The sequence below is a fragment of the Amblyraja radiata genome, chromosome 15 (genome assembly GCF_010909765.2).
Source record: "Amblyraja radiata isolate CabotCenter1 chromosome 15, sAmbRad1.1.pri, whole genome shotgun sequence".
Lineage (NCBI taxonomy): Eukaryota > Metazoa > Chordata > Chondrichthyes > Rajiformes > Rajidae > Amblyraja > Amblyraja radiata.
The window spans coordinates 44929770-44951656 of NC_045970.1; the positions used below are offsets into that span (position 1 = coordinate 44929770).

General features: G+C 43.9%; 1 protein-coding gene across 39 annotated transcripts in view; it reads left to right on the plus strand.

Annotated features, from left to right (window-relative positions):
• Positions 1-21887, plus strand: part of ank3 (ankyrin 3) — a 523147-nt gene that overhangs the window by 465277 nt on the left and 35983 nt on the right. For 30 of the 39 annotated variants that reach the window (XM_033034307.1, XM_033034304.1, XM_033034328.1 and 27 more), the window contains 8 exons: positions 3166-3377; positions 7085-7286; positions 9620-9716; positions 10319-10547; positions 12728-12853; positions 15773-15895; positions 16325-16351; positions 17730-17814. In XM_033034307.1, coding sequence (XP_032890198.1) covers positions 3166-3377; positions 7085-7286; positions 9620-9716; positions 10319-10547; positions 12728-12853; positions 15773-15895; positions 16325-16351; positions 17730-17814 — 1101 coding nt within the window. The remainder of the gene's footprint in view (positions 1-3165; positions 3378-7084; positions 7287-9619; positions 9717-10318; positions 10548-12727; positions 12854-15772; positions 15896-16324; positions 16352-17729; positions 17815-21887) is intronic. The other 9 variants (XM_033034303.1, XM_033034318.1, XM_033034322.1 and 6 more) reach the window with 1 other exon arrangement.

Here is a 21887-nt window from a genome sequence, read left to right on the forward strand (position 1 = left end):
ACATAATATTGTTGGAGGCACAGAAAGTAAAGACAGTCAGAATCTTTCTCCAAGGATGGAAATGTCAAAAACTGGAGGACATAGCTTTAAGATGAGGGACTAAGTTTACAGGAGATGTGCGGGGCAAGTTTGTCTTTTTCACAGAGAGTAGTGAGTGACTGTCCGAAGGGCCTTTTCTGTACAATTCCGTGTGTAGGAAGGAACTACAGATTATATATTTCTACCAAAGATAAGACACAAAATGCTGGAACAATTCAGCGGGTCAGGCAGCATTTCTGGAGAAAAGTAATGGGTGACATTTTGGGTTGAAACCCTTCTACTGATTGAGAGTCAGGGGAGAGGGGAAACGAGGTACATAAAGCACAGAACAAAACAGAGCTGGCACCGATGACTTAAGCATGGTGGAGGCCACAATGGTCCATTATTGGCTGTGGAGGGTCCATATAAATACAAGTTGTTCTCAGTACTGATGGAAGTGATCATTTTATAAATTTGCTATCTCATCATGACTGTGCACTGTCATGTTATCTTTGACAACCCTCCTACTGAGGATGAGCAAGAATTGACCTAAACTGCAGATAGTTACAGCAGTAACATTTGTGGAAATACTGATGACACCAGACGGGGTGATTGCAACAGCATTATAATGCTCTAGGTAATACAGAAGAAACAGGATTGCAAGTATGTGTAAGAAAGAACTGCAGATGCTGCATTAAACCAAAGATAGACACAAAAAGCTGGAGTAACTCAGTGGGACAGACAGGCCGCATCTCCGGAGAGACGGAATGGTTGACGTTTTGGGTCGAGATACTGCATCAGAAAAAGAGTCTCGACCCAAAACGACACCCGTTCCTTCACTCTAGGAATGCAAGTATTGAGGGTTGCCTGTCGTAGATCTGCCGATAGATAACAAATTGCTGGAATTGGACATGTATGTTACTGTAAAAATAATAATATTAACAGCAGGAATATGCGGCACACTGCTGAGTCGGGAAATAGCGGAATGAAGAAATCCGTGTATGTGAGTGCAGTAAAGCATTTGATTTCGGGGCGGCACAATGGCGCCGCCGTAGAGTTGCTGCTTTACCCCGCCAGAGACCCAGGTTAGATCCTGACTACGGGTGCTGTCTGTACGTGGTTTGTACGTTCTCCCCGTGACCTGCGTGGGTTTTCTCCAGGTGCTCCGGTTTCCTTTCACACTTTCTTCTTCCTGCCTCCCCCCCCCCCCACCCTACATCAGTCTGAAGAAGGGTTTCGGCCCAAAACGTCGCCAATTTCCTTCGCTCCATAGATGCTGCGAGTTTCTCCAGCACTTTTGTCTACCTCAGGTTTCTAGCTTAATTGGCTTTGGTAAAATTGTAACTTGGCCCTGTAGGTTAGTGTTAGTATGCGGGATTGGACTCGGCGGGCCGAAGGGCCTGTTTCCGTGCTGTACCTCTAAACTAAACTAAACCATAGCTAAAGTCGGAGGATGGTCAGAGAGTATATGACGGTGCTGTTGGTAAAAACTGATGAGATAGCGAATGTACAAAACAATTACTTCATTCAGTACTTGTATTTATAATTTTAAAGAAAGCAAAGTTATAGAAACATCCATCGGGTCTGGCAAAGAATCAGAGTTAATGTTTTTTCTCTCCAAGGATGCTGAATAACTTGCTGAATATTTCCGGCACGTTCTGTTTTTGTTTCAGGTTTACAACGACAAGAGTTATTTTTAGTGTCGGGTTTTTTTTTTACTGCTATTATTTGTTTTCATACCAAGTCTTTCATAAGATACCCTGCAGTGCTCCACTGAAGTATTTTTGGACCAAAAAATTGGCACAAAGGGAATATTTAGGTTTTTAATTCCTCTTTGAGTCCCAGGAATATGATCGTACCTTCCAAAAATATATTGGACTGCTAATTTATCTTAAGGAGGGTGGAAGTCTGAAAAATTGTTTTTAAAGAGTGCCCATAAAGTGAATAGAGAGGTGGATAGGCTTGTGGAAGAACAAGCCAAGCTTAAAGTTTTGACATTTATGGTATCAGTCGCCAGCATATGAATGATCAGGTTTAACCATGTTCATGAGGCCAGGAGCGGCACAGTGGCGCAGCGATAGAGTTGCTGCCCTACAGCGCCAGAGACCCGGGTTCAATCCTGACCATGGGTGCTGTCTGTAAGAGGCTGGTGCATTCTCCCCGTGACTGTGTGGGTTTCCTCCAGGTGCTCCGGTTTCCTCCCACATTCCAAAGACGTGCAGGTTTGTAGGTTAATTGGCTTTGGTACAAATTGTCCCTCGCCCCCCCCCAGTAGGATAGTGCTGGTGTATGAGGTGACTACTGGTCAGAGTGGACTTGGTGGGCCGAGGGGCCCTTTTCTGCCCTGTATCTGTAAAGTCTAAAGTAAAGCAGGAGCTTGGTCACGAGGGACAAAGCAGAGGGAAACTAGAGATATGAAAAGGTACAAAGAACAGATGAATAAAAGGTTATGAAAAGAACAACTCAAAGACAGCGCTGATGATCAAGGAAAGGTGAAGCCCACAATGTCCATTGGTGGCTGAGGAAAAGGTGATAAGGGGGGGGATATGAATTGTGAAACCAAGCAGGTTGACAATGAAACTAGTTGGGCAACTAAGGTGGGGGAGGGATGGAGAGAGAGGGGATGTAAGGGTACTCTAAATTAGAGAAATCACTATTCATACCACTTGGTTGTAAGCTGGACTTTCCCTCTTCCCTGACTGTCTGAAGAAGGGTCTCGACCCGAAATGTCACCTATTCCTTTTCCCCAGAGATCCTGCCTGATCCGCTGAGTTACTCCCAGCATTTTTATGACTATCTAACGAAGATTGATATTCTTTCCTTCAGAACATTAGGAACTAGATAGGTTGAATTGTCAATCTGATGGTTTCCCAGTCGCCACTATTGATGTTACAAATTTATTCCAGACTTATCTGATTGCTGACCTATGTTCAGACGTGTCTAAGATCAATTTTCCAGACCTAGGCGATGGCTCTAACTCGTGGCCTGATGATGTATTGTAATTTTCACCAGTTTATTAAAAAAAAAAAATGATGAATGAAAAATATTCAGTCTGACACCTTTTTGGAAGGCAATGATGAAAGATGGCATTTATCGAAGGCAAAAAGCGCTCTCAAAAACTGCCGTCTCGGGTGTTTTCTCATTTAGAGCTCGACAGCCCCGAAGAGCTGGAGAAGAAGCGCATCTGCCGCGTGGTCACCAAGGACTTTCCCCAGTACTTTGCTGTTGTGTCTCGGATCAAGCAAGAGAGTAACCAAATGGGGCCGGAAGGAGGGATGTTGAGCAGCACCACCATTCCAAGCGTGCAAGCATCCTTCCCGGATGGTGCCTTGACCAAAAGAATCCGAGTGGGGCTACAGGTAAGCGGGCGTTTAACTTTTAAGAAAGAACTGCAGATGCTGGTAAAATCGAAGGGAGACGCAACATGCTGGAGAAACTCAGCGGGTGAGGCAGCATCTCTGGAGAGAAGGAATTGGCGACGTTTCGTGTCGAGACCCTTATTCAGTCTGAAGAAGGGTCTCGACCCGAAACTTCACCAATCCCTTCTCTCCATAGATGCTGCCTCACCCGCTGAGTTCCTCCAGCATTTTGTGCCTACCTTGGGCGTTTAACTTGCTTTGCCAAATGGTGGAAGCACTGGTTAGTCTTGGAACAAGAAATTAGAACTTCTACACCATGCGAATATCAATATCAATCAATTCAATTATTTTTAAATTAGTATTCATTTAGTTCACAAAATATAACTTGGCTACAGAAAGGCAACTTTGACAGAAAAGGCATGGAGGAGATTTAAATTATGAAGGGTTTTAATCGGGTCCAAGGGAAAAGGTTTATCATAAGATCATAAGTGATAGTAAGATTTCGGCCATTCGGCCTATCAAGTCTACTCCGCCATTCAATCATGGCTGATCTATCTCTCCCTCCTAACCCCATTTTCCTGCCTTCTCCCCTTAACCCTTGACCCCCAAGAATCTATCTCTGCCTTAAATATATCCACTGACTTGGCCTCCACAGCCTTCTGTGGCAAAGAATTCCACAGATTCACTACCCTCTGACTAAAGACATTTCTCCTTCTTCTGCTTCCAGGTCAGCCAGGAGAAAAGGGCATTTAATTAAAGACGTCCTTGAATTCTGAGGCTGTGATCTCTAGTCCTAGACTCTCCCACTAGTGAAAAGATCCTCTCCACATCCACACTATCCAAGCCTTTCGCTATTCTGTACTAGACCAGGCCTAGCCTTGGCAACTGCATTGTCGAACACTTGGGCTCAGTCCGCCGAGGCCTACGGAATGTTTGCTAACCATTTTAACACCTGTTTTCTCCCATTCTCCCCCCACTTGCCCCTTTGCCATAGATACACAATTCGCAACTTTTCTATCCCTGAGCGTCGCAACTCTCTATCTTCATGGGCCCACAACTGTCTCCTCATCTCTGGCCTTTGTCCAATAATCGGCCTAACAAATAGCCCCCTTGCTTGTGTTCACCTATTAGTGGCCCTGCTCCCCTCCTCCATCTCCCGTCCCCTACCCCCGCTATTCCAACTTTCTTTCCTGCCCCCCCCCTACAATCAGTCTGAAACAGGGTTCTGACTTGAAACGTCGCCTGTCCATGTTCTCCAAAGATGCTGCCTGACCTGTTGAATTACTCCAGCATTTAGTGTCAATCCTCAAATGGAATGAATGGCTGGTCAATGAGACCAACTTTGCGCTGATCCCCAAACTGCAACTTCCTTTTGCTGTACCTCGGTACAATTAACAATAATAAACCTGAACCCAAACCAATAACTTGACCAGTCCCCAATGGCACACCAACATTTCTGCAACATAATCGCAATCCACAGACCATATACCAAAGTAGAGGCACACTGTGTGACTGCCTTTTCATCTTTATTATAGCATGGTTTTCTGTACCTGTATTTATAATTTCTGAAGAATGGTTTAGATATTATTATCACATGTACAATGTACAATGAAAAGCTTTGTTCTGTATTCTATTCAATCAGATCAGATAATACTATATATAAATACCATTCAAGTCAATCTCGAGTACAATAGATGGAGTAAAGGGGGAAGGAACACAGTGCAGAATATAGTTCTCAGCATTGCAGCACATGAGTTCCACAGATAAAGTCCAATGTCTGCAGTGGGGTAGAGGTGATTCAGACAGTACCCAGGTGGAAGCCTGATAACAGAGGGGAGGAAACTGTTCCTGGGTCTGGTGGTGTGTGCATTCCAGCTTCGTTATCTTCAGGGCAGCATAATAGCACAATGGCAGAGTTGCTGCCTTACAGCGCCAGAGGCCCGGGTTCGATCCCGACTACGGGTGATTGCCTCTACAGAGTTTGTACGTTCTCCCAGTGACCTGCGTGGGTTTTTTCCAAGATCTTCGGTTTCCTCCCGCACTCCAAAGGTGTGCCGGTTTGCAGGTTAATTGGCTTGGTATAAATGTAAATTGTTCCTTGTGTGTTAGTGTGCGGGGATCGCTGGTCGGCGCGAACCCGGTGGGCCGAAGGGCCTGTCTCCGCGCTGTATCTCTAAACTAAACTTCTGCCCAACAGTAGCGGGGAGAAGAAGGAATGACCGGGGGTTGGACAAGTATTTGAAATGGGCCAAAATAATGAATGGCATTTGAATTATACCTTAATTTCACGATGTAAATCAATCTGTCAATAGTGTAGCCTCCCTGGTGGAGACAACTGCAGAAAGATGATGCAATTTGTGAAAGTGCTTGCTGGTCCATTTAGATTCTTTCCCACAATGAGCTCATCGTTCCGACTCCTCCAGACACGCACAACTGTTCCTGACGGATTTGCCAACTTTCCTTGGAATTATAACTTTTTGGAGTGGTGTCGTATTCCCGCCTCACAGGAATCTTGCAGAGCTAAAGGTTAATAGGTCATGAAGTGCAAAGCCCACAACTTCCCATTGATCCCAAAATGCTTCCTGGTTTACACAGCAGTTCATTCAGTTGCAAATTATTTTACATCTCGTCTCTGTTTGTGCGACAGGATAAAATCATTAATCTCGTAAAACCCCCAGAGGAAATCTTCCCTTTGAGGAAGTCCCAGCAAGGGATAGATAGTCTCACTGACCAGCCATTCCTTTTGAGGCTGTTTGCTATTTTAAATTAAGGACTCTTGAGTTAATACTTTTAGTTTACTTCTGGGAGGTCCTTTTACAGATTGGTGAGGAGGGTTCGGGTTTTGTAAGCCGAGTCCAGGTTTAAAGATACAGTGCGCAAACAGGCCCTTCAGCCCACCGAGTCGGCACCGACCAGCGATCCCCGCACACTAACACTATCATGCACATACGATGGGCAATTTATAATTTTGATTCAAGCCAATTAACCTACAAACCTAAATGCCTTTGGAGTGTCGGAGCTCCCGGAGAAAAACCACGCAAGTGATGGGGAGAACGTACAATCTCTGCACCGAGGACTGAGATGAGAAAAACATTTTTTACACAGAGAGTGGTGAATCTCTGGAATTCTCTGCCACAGAATGTAGTTGAGGCCAGTTCATTGGCTATATTTAAGAGAGAGTTAGATGTGGCCCTTGTGGCTAAAGGGATCAGGGGGTTTGGGGAGAAGGCAGGTACAGGATACTGAGTTGGATGATCAGCCATGATCATATTGAATGGCGGTGCAGGCTCGAAGGGCCGAATGGCCTACTCTTGCACCTATTTTCTATGTTTCTATGTAGTCAGGTTCAAACCCGGGAGAGAGAGTTGTGAATCTGTGGAATTCTCTGCCACAGAAGGCAGTGGAAGCCAATTCACTGGACGTCTTCAAGAGAGAGTTCGCTATAGCTCTTCGGGCTAACGGAATCGAGGGATATGGGGAGAAAGCAGGAACAGGGTACTGAATTTGGATGATCTGCCGTGGTCATATTGAATGGCGGTGCTGGCTCGAAGGGCCGAATGACCTACTCCTGCACCTATTTTCTATGTCTCTGGCGCTGTAAGGCAGCAAATCTACCACTGCGCCATCGTGCCGCCCACATTGCTTGTGGTGACGCACCCGGTATATATTTATCTCATTTAAACGTTTGTTTTGTGCTTGTTCTGCAGGCCCAGCCAGTCCTGGATGAACTTGTGAAAAAGATCCTTGGGAACAGAGCCACGTTTAGTCCCATTGTAACTGTGGAGCCTCGAAGAAGGAAATTCCACAAACCCATCACCATGACTATTCCAGTGCCATCTGCATCGGGAGATGTGGCAAATGGAAACCGAGGAGATGCTCCAAGCCTCCGGCTGCTGTGTAGTATAACAGGTAGGTTTGGCCTGATCCTGTTCCCCTTAACAAAATTAATTGACGTACAGTGATATTGTGAGCATGAAATAGTTGCTTAACTCAAATCTTCAGTCAGAGGGTGGTGAATCTGTGGAATTCTTTGCCACAGAAGGCTGTAACGGCCAAGTCAGTGGATATTTTTAAGGCAGAGATAGATAGATTCTTGATTAGTGCGTGTGTCGGAGGTTATGGAGAGAAGACGCCGGCAGGAGAATGGGGTTAGGAGGAAGAGCTAGATCAGCCACGATTGATTGGCAGAGTAGACTTGATGGACCGAAAGCCCTAATTCTGCTCCTATCTCCTGTGATCTTATGATCAACTGCATAGTGTCCTTATCCTGGGTGAAGATATTACCAGCAGGGCTAGCCAGCATTTATTGCCCATCCTGAATTGTATTGTGTTTAGTTTAGATTAGAGATACAGCCAACCAGCGGTCCCCGCACATTAACACTATCCTACACACACTGGGGATAATTTACATTTATAGCAAGCCAATTAACCTACATCCCTTTGGAGTGTGGGTGGAAACCGAAGATCTCGGAGAAAACCCACGCGGCCACGGGGAGAACGTGCAAACTCCACGCAGGCAGCACCCGTAGATGGGATGGAACCCGGGTGTCTGGCGCTGTAAGGCAGCATTTCTACCGCTGCGCCACTGTGGCGCCCAGTGCTTTGAAACGTTGATGTAAGGCAGCAACTAGAATTGCCGTGTATGTAGCGATGAATCTATTCCCATGGCATCGGTAAGTGGAGAGTTTGCAGATTTAGAGCCAGTGGTGATTAAAGAGTGGACGACATGTTCCTTTATCAGGATGTTACGGCTCGGAGTTAGATGGTAGTGTACCGATACACCTCATAGAGCCAAAGGGGACAAAACAGGCCCTTCGGCCCAACTCTTCCAATGCTGACCAAGGTGCCGCATCTTAGCCGGTCTTTGGCACATAGTCCTGCACAAGAAACACAAAGGGCGGCACAGTGCCACAGCGCTAGAGTTGCTGCCTTACTGTGCCTGAGACCCGGGTTCGATCCTGACTAAGGGTGCTGTCTTTATGGAGTTTGTATGTTCTCCTTGTGACCGCGTGGGTTTCCTCCCGGTGCTCTTTTTTTCCTCCCGCACTCGAAAGACGTGCAAGTTTATAGGTTGATTGGCTTCTGTAAAATTGTCGTTAGGTAGAACTAGTGTACGGGGTGATTGTTGGTTGGCGCAGACTCCGTGAGCCAAAGGGCCTGTTTCCGCGCTGTATCTCTAAACTAAACAATGCCACTTACTGCTGTTCAGGTGGCACAGGCTGCGAGTTTAGGAGGTGCTCTTGACATAGCTTTGCTGCAAGTTATTGCATTGGATGCTGCAAGTGTTGCATTCTGCAACTGTTGTATCTCTAGTTCTGGGAAGGGATATTTGTGAAAGCAGCTTCTTGTGAGATGAAGAATATAGTTAAAGTCCAAGGGTGGTCTGTTGCATTCTGATGATAGATAGTGATGATAGATAGTCTGGATTTTCTGTAGGTTGGGGTTTGGATATAAAAGTTTAATCCACCAGGTAAACCTGGCCTACCGTACGCGGCACGATGGCGCACTGGCAGAGTTGCTGCCTTACAGCACCAGAGACCCAGGTTTGATCCTGCCTACGGGTGCTGTCTGTACAGGGTTTGTACGTTCTACACGTGACCTGCGTGGGTTTTCTCCGGATGCTCCGCTTTCCTCTCACATTCCAAAGACGGACAGGTTTGTAGGTTAATTGGCTTGATAAAACTGTAAATTGTCCCTAGTGTGTAAGATAGTGATTGTGTGCAAGGATCGCTGGTCGGCGTGGACTCAATGGGCTGAAGGTCCTGTTTCTACACTGTATCTCTGAACTAAACTAAACCACCAATTGCATAAGTTTCAACTGTGGAATATATTGGGATTTCAGATGTTGATGAATGTCACTATTCCTGTATAGTCACTTCGACGGATGTCCTGAATCCCTTTAGTCACAGAGTGCTGGAGTAACTTGAGTCAGGCAGCATCTCTGGAGTACACAAAATTGCTGGGGAAACTCAGCGGGTGCAGCAGCATCTATGGAGCGAAGGAAATAGGTGACGTTTCGGGCCGAAACCCTTCTGTGACGTTTTGGGTGGGGTCTGAAGAAGGATTCGGACACGAATCCTCACCCTTCCTTTTTGTCCAGAGATGCTGCCTGAACCGCTGAGTTAGTGCAGCATTTTGTGTCTACCTTCGGTATATACCAGCATCTGGAGTTCCTTCCTGCACATTCCTGAATCCCCTTGTTCACTGGACATGACATCTTCCGCTTTCTTTCTCATTGCTAGGGGGCACATCTCCTGCACAGTGGGAAGACATAACCGGAACAACACCATTAACCTTTGTCAACGAAGGGGTTTCTTTCACAACAAATGTCTCTGCCAGGTACAGTTTATCATTTTCTTTTATACAGCAAATGTGTTCTGTAAGGCATGCAAGACAAAAAAAAAGTTCCACACAATTTATTTGTTGACCTTGCTGCACTGCAGTGAGTAAATCACAATTAATTGCTATTGACAGGCAGCGTATGAAAAAAGATTGTATACACAAAACAATGGAATTTGCTACTTTTTGTTAATTTCTATGAACCATTCTGGGGAACAGCACTCGAGAATTGTAGGTGCAAAAAGGCAAAGAATGTTAACTATTCCTGCTACTTCCTGTATTTGTGCTTCCAATGTATAAAAATAATAAGTGATAATCGTAATGAATAGGCCAAAGATTCCAAAAGTGGGGAAAGTCACTCGTGTTGGACCCGTCCTTTGCAAGTATTTAACCAGAGAAGCTGTTTTGTCGATTTTTGATTTTGATAATTGTTAGAGTTGAAAGAAGTGTTTAACGAAACAATGGTCAGTAAAATATTCATATGGCCCGACTTTGCGAGTAATTTGTGATCTCCAGTTCTAAATGGTCTTGTACGTGAGCATGACTGCGTTCAATGCCCTCCAAAGATCTCATTGACCTCGTGTGTGTCGTTTCCTGCACAGGTTTTGGCTTGTCGATTGTCATCAGGTGCCAGAAACGGTTAGCTTAGCCACTCAGCTCTACAGGGAATTAATCTGTGTCCCCTACATGGCCAAATTTGTTGTATTTGCCAAAATGCATGACCCAGTGGAAGCCCGTCTGCGTTGCTTCTGTATGACCGACGACAAAGTTGACAAGACGTTAGAGCAGCAGGAAAACTTCACAGAAGTGGCTCGGAGCAAAGACATTGAGGTACACTTTCAAGCAATTGGTGTGGTTTCTATTGCGTGTCAGCTCACTACAGGCCGCAAGGGCGATTTTGTGATGGTGATAAAAGGTGATGAAAGCACAGAACCAAGCCCGACTCGTCCATGCCAACCTAGATGGTTGTCTACACCAGCGGTTCTCAGCCTTTTTTAGCTCATGGCCCCCTTGGGATCTTTTAATTGTTCTGTGCCCCCCCCCCCCCTGACATTATTAGCAGGAAAAAAGTACTTCAATATTATAATACCTTCCATAAAAATATCAGTGTCTATTAATTGCACATATATTCTCTTTTATTCTATTCCACAAACATCAAAAATATTTCAACTACATAGATTTAAATTTATTAGAACTGAAATTTAGGAGGCAACAGGGCGGTAGCTCTGTGGCCCCCCCTTCATTGAACCTGTGGCCCCCTAAATCCCAAAATTTTTCTGTGGCCCCCCTGAAATTTGCCATGGCCCCTTTGGGGCCATATGCCCCCAGGTTGGGAATCACTGGTCCACACTATGCTTGCATTTGGCTCGTATCCCACTGTTCCTTTCCTATCTAATTGCTTTTTGTTCTCCAGTATCTCCCCTTCCTTGGGAGAAAGGCCATCTCTTTCGATCCTACCTAATCCTTTGTAATTTTATCAACCGTCAGCCTCTTGCAGTTAGACTAATCCCAGCCTATCCCACCTCTTCTGGTAACCAAACCCCTCCATTCCAGGCAACATCCTGAGGATTCTATTCTGCCCTCATTCTCACAAGACCACACCCTTTCTATGTTATGAACATGTTTCACATTTTAATAGTTTGGTTTTATTAGCTTTGATTTTATTTTATTGTCAATAACAGACATGTGAAAGTTTATACACAAATAAAACCTTTGCTAGGCCTATAGAGTCACAAGGCAAGGAAACTGGCCTTCTAGCCCAACATGTCCTTGTCACCCAGATTTCATCTGATGAGAAATTCGAGAAGAGAACCACTTTTTTTTCAAAGCGTGGGGACGATCTGGATTCATCGGCATTGCTAGAGAGATATTTGGAGCTCTCAAGGCCATGACTGATTATTTTTATTAGTGAGAACATTCAGGGACAAGAAACGGGTAATGTTGAGACATCAGCCATGATTTAATGAAAGTGTGCAACAGACATGATTGAATAACTGTCTTTCAACTGATTCCTGAATGGAAGTCTCAAGGGCCTGTCCCACTTGGCAATTTTTTTTCGGCGACTGCTGGCATCAATAACTGATGTATCAGGTCACCGAAAAATATGCGGCGTGACGCAGCGCGGTGACATATGATGCAGCGTGATGATGTATGACACGCCGTGTTTTTTAAAGTGTCGCAACTTTTTTTCTCGCTGCTGGATTTTGAAATGTTCAAAATCTTTTGGTGACACTGATATGGCGCGGGCAGTCGCCGAAAAAATTGCCAAGTGGGACATGCCCTTCACTTTTTGTAATGCTGATTTTAGGCTTCAGTCAGGAAGGCAGCCGCTATCGCCTCAGCATGGTGGTCTAATAGGGGAAAGTAAACTCTTACTCGCTTCCCATTCAGTCTGTTGCTCTTCAAGGGCTGCTCCCATTCCCACTAAACGCACCCAGGGCTGCTCCTGGCACCTGGGCCATGAATATCAGCTTCCAATCTATAGAAATGCTGGAATGGGTGGAACCTGCTATGGGTTCCATCCCAGTGTCTGGGCAGGCTCCCTCATAAAGTTAAGTAATTAAAAGTAGGCTTTGAGAAATTCTCTATTGGCGGCTGTTTTTATGAAACACAGGTTTAAAGGGATTGAAATTATGTTCTTAAGAGTCATACAGCACAGAAACAGGCACTTTGGCCCAACTCGTACATGCTAACCAAAATGCCCATCTAAGCCCTTTGCACTGCGGGTGACCCGGTCAATGAGGTCATAAGTGATAGGATCAGAATTAGGCCACTCTGCCCATCAAGTCTACTCCACCATTCAATCATGGCTGATCTCTCTCCCTCCGAACCCCATTCTCCTGCCTTCTCCCCATAACTGCTGACACCCGCACTTGGAAAGTTAAAATATCCCACTGATATTACCCTAATACTATTACAGGACAGCAAACCATTAACTGCCTTTACATCAAGATGACTAACTATTCTTTGGTCAATGTGTTTATTTGTAACCTTGCAATGATAACCAACAGGTTCTAGAAGGTAAACCCATCTTCGTGGATTGCTATGGAAACTTGGCTCCTCTAGCCAAAGCAGGCCAGCAGCTTGTATTCAACTTTTATGCTTTCAAAGAAAATAGATTGCCCTTTGGTGTGAAGGTAAGACGATGACGGCGTCAATTTTGCATTGATTTGTACATCACATTTGCATTCCATGACACTTCAGAGGAACGTAGTCAGGCAACCGAAAGAGATCTCGATATAGAAGGAAAGAACTAGGATAACTGGCCGAACGTTTGGTCAAGAACCTGTTGAGTTGGCTCAGTAGAGAGAAGTCTTATCTAAATATCCCATTGGTCCTGGATTCAAGTATCAGCACAAAACAAGGCCTCTGATTTAGATGGACATCATTTTGTGGTTCGAAGTGTGTGTGGCATTGTCCAGCTTTCGAATGAAAACGTAAACCAAGATCTAATTTCCCTCACCAAATGGACAGTTTTCAAAGAAAAGGAAGGATATCTCCCAATTTCCAGCAAACATCTGTCCATCAACTAATTAGGGTGTCAACAAGTCCACCTGCCCCATTGCTTTGATTGTCAGGGCTTTACCACTAGATTTGGTGGTAGGACCAGCCCTGGAAGCAAGGGGGAGGGGAGGGGGTGGAAGGGGTGGGAAGCAGGTGGTCAGATGTACCAAAATCCAACTCGGGCTTGTTTCTACCTCAAAGAATTGAGCACAATCTGGCCCATTGTAATGACTCCAATTTAATCATAGACGCACACATCATATCGCCTGGAAACAGACCTTTTGGCCCACTGAGTCCACACTCACCACCATGCACCTATTTCGACTAATTAAGTTTTAAGATAACTAATATTCCCATCAACTCCTCCAAGACCTCACCAATCATATGCACGTGGCAACTTATGGTGGCCAACCATAATTATAACCAACCAAACTGCATGCCTTTGGGATGTGGGAGGAAATCAGTCCGCCTGCAGCAAGCGATCATAAGGAAAACGTGCAATCTTCACGCCATCAGCACTGGAGGTCAGGATTAAACTCGTGTTGTTAAGTTATGTGACCGCAGCTCTTCAAACGGCACCTCAAAGCTGCCTCTGCCAATGTCATAGTTGTGAAGAAGTATCTTAAAGGAGGAAAGAAAGTGGGAGACGGTTAGGGTGGGATATAAAAAGTTTAGAATCTCGAAGTTGAAGACACGGCATAAAGAGAGGAGTGAGGACTACCAGTCATTTATTTATTAGACTCTGATGTTCAGATGAGTATGATGATTCTTAATGCCAGTCCCCTATCCTCAGTTGAATGTAACAGTTATTGTATTTTATTAAAAAAAGCAGAAGACGGCAAGGTAGCGCAAGGGTAGAGTTGCTGCCTTACAGCACTTACAGAGCCAAAGACCCGGGTTGGACCCCGACTACGGGTTTGTACGTCCTCCCCTTGACTGCGTGGGTTTTCTCCGAGAAGTTCGGTTTCCTCCCACACTCCAATTGCGTACAGGTTTGTAGGTTAACTGGCTTGGTATAAATGTAATTTGTCCGTAGTGTGTGTAGGATAGTGTTAATGTGTGGGGACCACTGGTCGGTGCAGACTCGGTGGGCCGAAGGGCCTGTTTGTTTCCGCACTGTATCTCTAAACTAAACCATTTTATATGCAGTAGCTAAATAGAAAACCCTTTTCCAAACATACATTTGCACCTGACGTGTGGTACTTTGAGCCGATGAATCAATAGTCCTTAATGGTAAACTCAATTTATCTTCCGTTATGGTGACCAATCCGATGCACATCATATTTATTGCCCTAAGGATAGGAGAATTGAATATCATGTGACCAATCAATGCGATAAATATAGTGCAGATCATAGAGAAGAGGTAAAAGAGAGGAGAACCTTCATTTTTAATAAGGTGATTGTGTCTTCAAAACTCGTGTTCTTTATGGCTAATTAAATCTGCCTGGTCTTGTTAAATTTTCAGCCATGAGTTGAGAGGCAGCAGTGTCCCATGAAAACCAAGGTCATGTGATGATCCAGATAATTTCTGATGGTAGAATGCCCACATTCTTTGAAAAGTAGCACTGGATCATTGAAGGACAAGATGTGGTTTCAATTTAATATTTTATCAAAATGACATTGCACACTGAGTGTCAAGAGTGTTTTATTATCCTCTGTCCCAGACAGAACAATGACATTCTTACTTGCAACAGCACAACAGATTATGTAAACATATCGCTCGGCTTTGCTGAGATCCTGGGTTGCACGGGATGGGGGCTTGTAGCAATGAAGCAAAAGGATATAACTCTGCTTTAGGCACTCAGTATCAACGTCATTAGCAATACACTGGAATAAAAGTCGGGCTCACTTCCATTATCCCATCAGTGGGCATCGATTTTAATTTCAAATGAATACACAAAGTGCTGGAGTAACTCACCGGGTTTGGCAGCATCTCTGAAGAAGATGGATGGATGAAGTTTTGAGTTGGGACACTCTGAAGAAATGTCCTGACCCAAGACATCATCTATCCATGTTCTCCAGTGATCTGCTGAGTTACTCCAGTGCTTTGTGTCTTGTTTTGTAAATCAGCATCTGGAGTCCCCTGTATCCTTGATTGCAAATGAGCTCCCTTGAATGCACCGGAGTGCTATTCATCCAATTCCCATAAAACTATCCTTTCTGCTATTCTGAGTTATGCTGCTATTTACTGATGGCTTTTGTACCAGTGGATAAACCCCACTGGGAATTGAATAGAAACTGTTCATCCCGATTACACATGGAACTCGTGCAGCCGACAGTACGGGCCTTGCTGAAATGAAAGGCTAAAGACCAATCTGCTCACACCACCCAAACCCAATATAACGTCAGCTTCTGAATGATTTCCTGAAGTGCTTCTAAATGGTATTAAACCATCTGAATGTGTGCAGCTGCCGATGCCATCGTGTGGTAGACACATACTTGGCACACAGAAACAAATGGGGAAGATTGTCGACTACTTGGAATGTGGCTCTCCAGGCCAGAGAGGTCAACAGTGTTACCAGTGGTAAATTTAAAGCTGTTCTTGTTTCTAGGTCCGAGACAACAGCCAGGAACCCTGTGGTCGTCTCTCATTCCTCAAGGAACCAAAAACTTCCAAAGGATTACCACAAGCAGCTATCTGTAATCTGAACATAACACTGCCAGCCCATAAAAAAGTATGTGGAAAGATTAATTCTGTTGGGGGAAGCTAGATAAATGACCTAATTACCTAAGTTTTTTTTTTAGAAAATACAAACACTAATTTCATAAAACGGACTGCATTGTTTTTACAAGTAATCATTAAAAACATCTTTTCTAGATTCTAGCATTGTTTTGTTTAACGGAGTTTTTTGTCCTGCTGGTAATTTGGAGGCCAAAGTTCCTGCAGCGTTTTCCATCATTTGTTGTGGATTTTTATGTTTGGTAAATGTGGAAATTGAGTTTAATTTCTGTTTTGGTTTTGCTGGCTTTGGACTTGTTTTGATATTGTGCTAATTGGCTTGCCTCTTGTACTCCCACTGAGTCCTTTTCACATCCTGACGTTTCTTTTCCCTGCTGTCCATTATAATACTCCTTGTCTCTACAATGCTCCTTGGGAACATAAGGAAGCCGAATCAGATCCAGAGGAAGAGGTAAAGGAAAATCTGATTATGTCTGAACTTGGTGATGACTATTAAGTTATTGCAGTGGACAAATTTTTTTTTTTGCAATTGGACCTTTTAACGATAATAGTTCACCTGATGTTTCTCAGGTTGAATTAACTTCACCAAACTTCCAAGGCTAAGTGCAATAGAACGTAATGCATTTCTCAATTTGTACCAATTCTCGATGCAACTGGGAAATAAAGGTTTTGTAATATTTTTTGATCCCATTTAATTTTGCTGAGGGTTAAAGATAGTTGTTAGGATTTCTGAAATAGTTCAGTGGAGTGAGTCTTTATGTCCATCTGTGTGCTTTTGGACGTCTGGTACAATGTTTTATTACGTAATTGTGTTGTTAGCAGGGAAAGAAAGCCTTTAATTTGTATTGCTGAAAACTGGGTCAACTGCCATAGCTCAATAAATGCATCACAATGTATCTACTTGTGGTCGCAATACACATTCTGTGTATCTTATGCTGGAATAGATCACTCTGCGTTAGCCGAAATATCAATTGCCTCCTGCAATTTAATCAGTTTTGTATCCCCCTCGTTACCCCCTCCACCCCCCCCCCCCCACCAGCATTGTACACTAGAATGTTTATTGTAACCATATACTAAAAGCCACCAATTATAAAGTGCCTGAAGTTTCCAAATTATAACGCACACTTGTACTAAAAATGTATTAATTTAGTAATCCGATTCTTGTGTACTTGTAGCTAAACGTTTTCACTTGTGTCTGTATGTTGAGTGTTTGTGTTTACAACTTCCATTCTTGCTGTCTTTGTCCATGGCGTGCCCATACTGACCTCTCGTGAATCCCAACGATGCAGTAAGGGAGCCCTTATCGATAGGACATAGGTTCACTTTCTAGTGAGTTGCTGGCATTTCAACTTGATTGCCTTCATTCGTTGGACTGTTAGATGCAGGAAGCAGGAGCAACCCCTTCCCGCTAACCTTTTAGCTGAGTTTGGCATCGTGAACTCCATGGTCTGTACACTCTGCTCCTCCCAGCAGTGGGAGGAGGAATCGAGATAACGTCTTAATGGTGGCATTACTAAAGCCGGAAATAATAATTGGAAACAACTTGTAGCTTCCTTTTTAAAACATCCTGGATGGTGAGTGCAGTGTTTCTCTGCATTTCTATAACATGCATTTTTTTTTAAATAACATGTGCATTGAAAAATGGGAGAGCGTGAATTGACTTCTCGATCGAGATCTTAAGCGGCATCATGTTGGCTTGGTGGGGTGTGAATGTGCAAATACACTTTCAGATAAATTACTTAAAAACTTAAACGTAATACGCAGATGAAAAAACTTCAGTTTGCATGAAAAAAAACCCCACAAATGTTAACGAACCTTTTTCCTTCCAGGTCGAGAGAACTTCTGATCGACGCCAATCTTTTGCATCTATGGCTTTACGAAAGCGCTACAGCTATCTGGCAGAACCTGGAATGAGTGAGTCCACACTCCATTAATCTCACTGGACAATGTTTGTCTTGCTTGAGTAAATTCCTACAACGTTTTACCATTGTTACCACTGTTCAGGCGCACAGCTGGAAAGCAAGAACTGGCTTTAATTTGCAAATCCGCTCCGGTTACTTTTTATCATTTTGTTTATTTTCAATCCACACTTTTTTTTAATCAAAATGATATATATATATATATATTTCATGTTGGTTGTCATTCATTCTTATATGATAGTTTCTCAATTCAGCTCCATGAAAGTTGAAAAGGCAGCACTTGTCCAGGTTGGACAGGTGTTTAATACAAGAATATTAAAATAACTGTGGTTTCGGCTAGCTATGACAAATTTCATGGGACTGTTCATTTTAAGATATCATCCAAGTGGTGAAAGCACTCAATAGGAAAATTGAAACAAAATGAAATAATACATTTTCAAAGCACCTTTCATGAATCTGGCAAGTCTCAATGTGTTTTCTAACTATGTAATTACTTGGTCTATTCACTGTTACCTTTTAGGGACTTGACCAGCTAGCTGGACCCTTGTATTTGGCGACAGCATTGCACATAAATTAGAATATGATGTGTAGGAAGGAACTGCAGATGCAGGTTTACACCGAAAATAGACACAAAAAGCTGGAGTAACTCAGCGGGTCAGGCAGCATCTCTGGAGAAAAGGAATAGGTGCCATTTCAGGTCAAGACCCTTCTTCAGGCCGAGAGTCAGGGAAGAGGGAAACGAGAGATACGGAAAGGTACATAGAAAAAATGAATGAAAGGCACACAAAAAAAGCAAGTCATTAGACAATAGGTGCAGGAGTAGGCCATTCGGCCCTTCGAGCCAGCACCACCATTCAATGTGATTATGGCTGATCATCCCCAATCAGTACCTCATTCTTACCTCCCCATATCCCCTGACTCCGCTATCTATAAGAGCCCTATCTAGCTCTCTCTTGAAAGTATCCAGAGAACCTGCCTCCACTGCCCTCTGAGGCAGAGAATTCCACAGATTCACACTCTCTGTGAGGAAAAAGTGTTTCCTCGCCTCCGTTCTAAATGGCTTACCCCTTATTCTTAAACTGTGGCCCCTGGTTCTGGACTCCCCCAATATCGGGAACATGTTTCCTGCCTCTAGCGTGTCCAAACCCTTAATAATCTTATATGTTTCAATAAGATCCCTCTCATCCTTCTAAACTCCAGAGTATACAAGCCCAGCCGCTCCATTCTCTCAGCATATGACAGTCCCGCCATCCCGGGAATTAATCTTGTAAACCTACGCTGTACTCCCTCAATAACAAGAATGTCCTTCCTCAAATTAGGGGACCAAAACTGCACACAATACTCCAGGTGTGGTCTCACTAGGTCCCTATACAACTACAGAAGGACCTATTTGCTCCTGTACTCAACTCCTCTTGTTATAAAGGCCAACATGCCATTCGCTTTCTTCACTGCCTGCTGTACCTGCATGCTTACTTTCATTGAGTGATGAACAAGGACCCCCCCAGATCCCGTTGTACTTCCCCTTTTCCCAATTAGACACCATTTATATAGTAATCTGCCTTCCTGTTTTTTCCACCAAAGTGGATAACCTCACATTTATCCACATTAAACTGCATCTGCCCACTCACCCAACCTGTCCAAGTCACCCTGCATTCTCATAGCATCCTCCTCACAGTTCACACTGCCACCCAGCTGTGTGTCATCTGCAAATTTGCTAATGTTACTTTGAATCCTTTCATCTAAATCATTGATGTATATTGTCAATAGCTGCGGTCCCAGCACCGAGCCTTGCGGTACCCCACTAGTCACTGCCTGCCATTCTGAAAGGGACCCGTTAATCCCTACTCTTTGTTTCCTGTCTGCCAACCAATTTTCTATCCATGTCAGTACTCTACTCCCAATATCATGTACCCTAATTTTACCCACTAATCTCCCATGTGGGACCTTATCAAATGCTTTCTGAAATTCCAGGTACACTACATCCACTGGCTCTCCCTTGTCCATTTTCCTAGTTACATCCTCAAAAAATTCCAGCAGATTAGTCAAGCATGATTTCCCCTTAGTAAATCCATGCTGACTCGGACCGATCCTGTTACTGCTATCCAAATGTGCCGCTATTTCATCTTTTATAATTGACTCCAGCATCTTCCCCACCACCGATGTCAGGCTAACTGGTCTATAATTCCCTGTTTTCTCTCTTCCCCCATTCCTAAAAAGTGGGATAACATTAGCTACCCTCCAATCCACAGGAACTGATCCTGAATCTATAGAGCATCGGAAAATTATCACCAATGCATTCACAATTTCTAGAGCCACTTCCCTAAGTACTCTGGGATGCAGACCATCTGGCCCTGGGGGTTTATCAGTCTTCAGTCCCATCAGTCTAACCAACACCATTTCCTGCCTAATGTGGATTTCCTTCAGTTCCTCCATCACCCCAGATCCTCTGGCCACTAGTATATGAGAAAGATTGTTTGTGTCCTCCTTAGTGAAGACAGATCCAAAGTACCTGTTCAACTCATCTGCCATTTCCTTGTTCCCCATAATAAATTCACCTTTTTCAGTCTTCAAGGGTCCAACTTTGGTCTTAACTAATTTTTTCCTCTTCACATACCTAAAGAAGCTTTTACTATCTTCCTTTATATTCTTGGCTAGCTTACCTTCGTACCTCATCTTTTCTCCCCATATTGCCTTTTTAGTTACCTTCTGTTGCTCTTTAAACATTACTCAATCCTCTTGCTTTCTGCTCATCTTTGCTACGTTGTACTTCTTCTCTTTTATTTTTATATTGTCCCTGACGTCCCTTGTCAGCCACGGTTGCCCCTTACTCCCCTTGGAATCTTTATTCCTCTTTGGCATGAACTAATCCTGCACCTTCTGTATTATTCCCAGAAATACCTGCCATTGTTGTTCCACTGTCATCCCTGCTAGGGTATCTTTCCAGTCAACTTTGGCCAGCTCCTCCCTCATGGCTCCATAGTCCCCTTTATTCAACTGTAACACTGACACTTCCGATTTACCCTTCTCCCTCTCCAATTGTAGATTAAACTTAGACTTAGATTAGACTTAGATCCTTTATTTGTCATTATTTGTCAACTTGACCATATTATGGTCACTAACTCCTAATGGCTCCTTAACCTCAAGTTCCTTTATCAAATCCGGTTCTTACGTAACACTAAATCCAGAATTGCCTTCTCCCCCAATACAAGCTGCTCTAAGAATCCATCACGGAGGCACTCTACAAACTCCGTTTCTTGGGGTCCAGTACCAGTGCTTCCACACCACAAAAAAAAAAAAAATCCCTTAAATAGTATCCCAAATTTCCTGGAATTTGATGGTATTTCCTGAAATTTATGCCTTCCCCAACTGCGCATGTGCGACTGCCTCACACAACTGCGCATGCGCAGATGGGCGTAAATATATGTTTTTTCCGCACATCATCCCGTGGGCCGGATGCGTAAATTTCCCGAAATTATTTAATTTCCCTAAAATTACCCGAAGACAATCAGATTTTCTGGAATTTCGGGTAATTTCCTTCAACGTGGAAACACTGTCCAGTATCAACCTGATTTTCCCAGTCTACCTGCATGTTGAAATCTCTCATATCAACCGTAGCATTACCTTTACTACATGCCAATTTTAACTCCTGATTCAATTTGCACCTTATAATCCAGACTACTCTTTGGGGGCCTGTAGGTTAGTTCCATTAGGGTCTTTTTACCCTTACAATTCCTTAGTTCTATCCATACTGACTCCACATCTCCTGTTTCAATGTCACCCCTTGCAAGGGACTGAATTTCAATCCTCACTAACAGAGCTACCCCACCCCCTCTGCCCAACTGTCTGTCATTTTGATAGGAGGTAAACCCTTGAATATTCCATTCCCAGCCCTGGCCCTCTTGCAGTCATGTCTCTGTAATTCCCATAACATCATACTTACCAATTTCTAACTGAGCCTCAAGCTCGTCCACTTTATTTCTTATACTTCGCGCATTCATATACAACACTTTGACCTCGGTATTCACCTCCCCTCTTGCACCGCTCGCAATTGGCCCTGACCTTACTCTT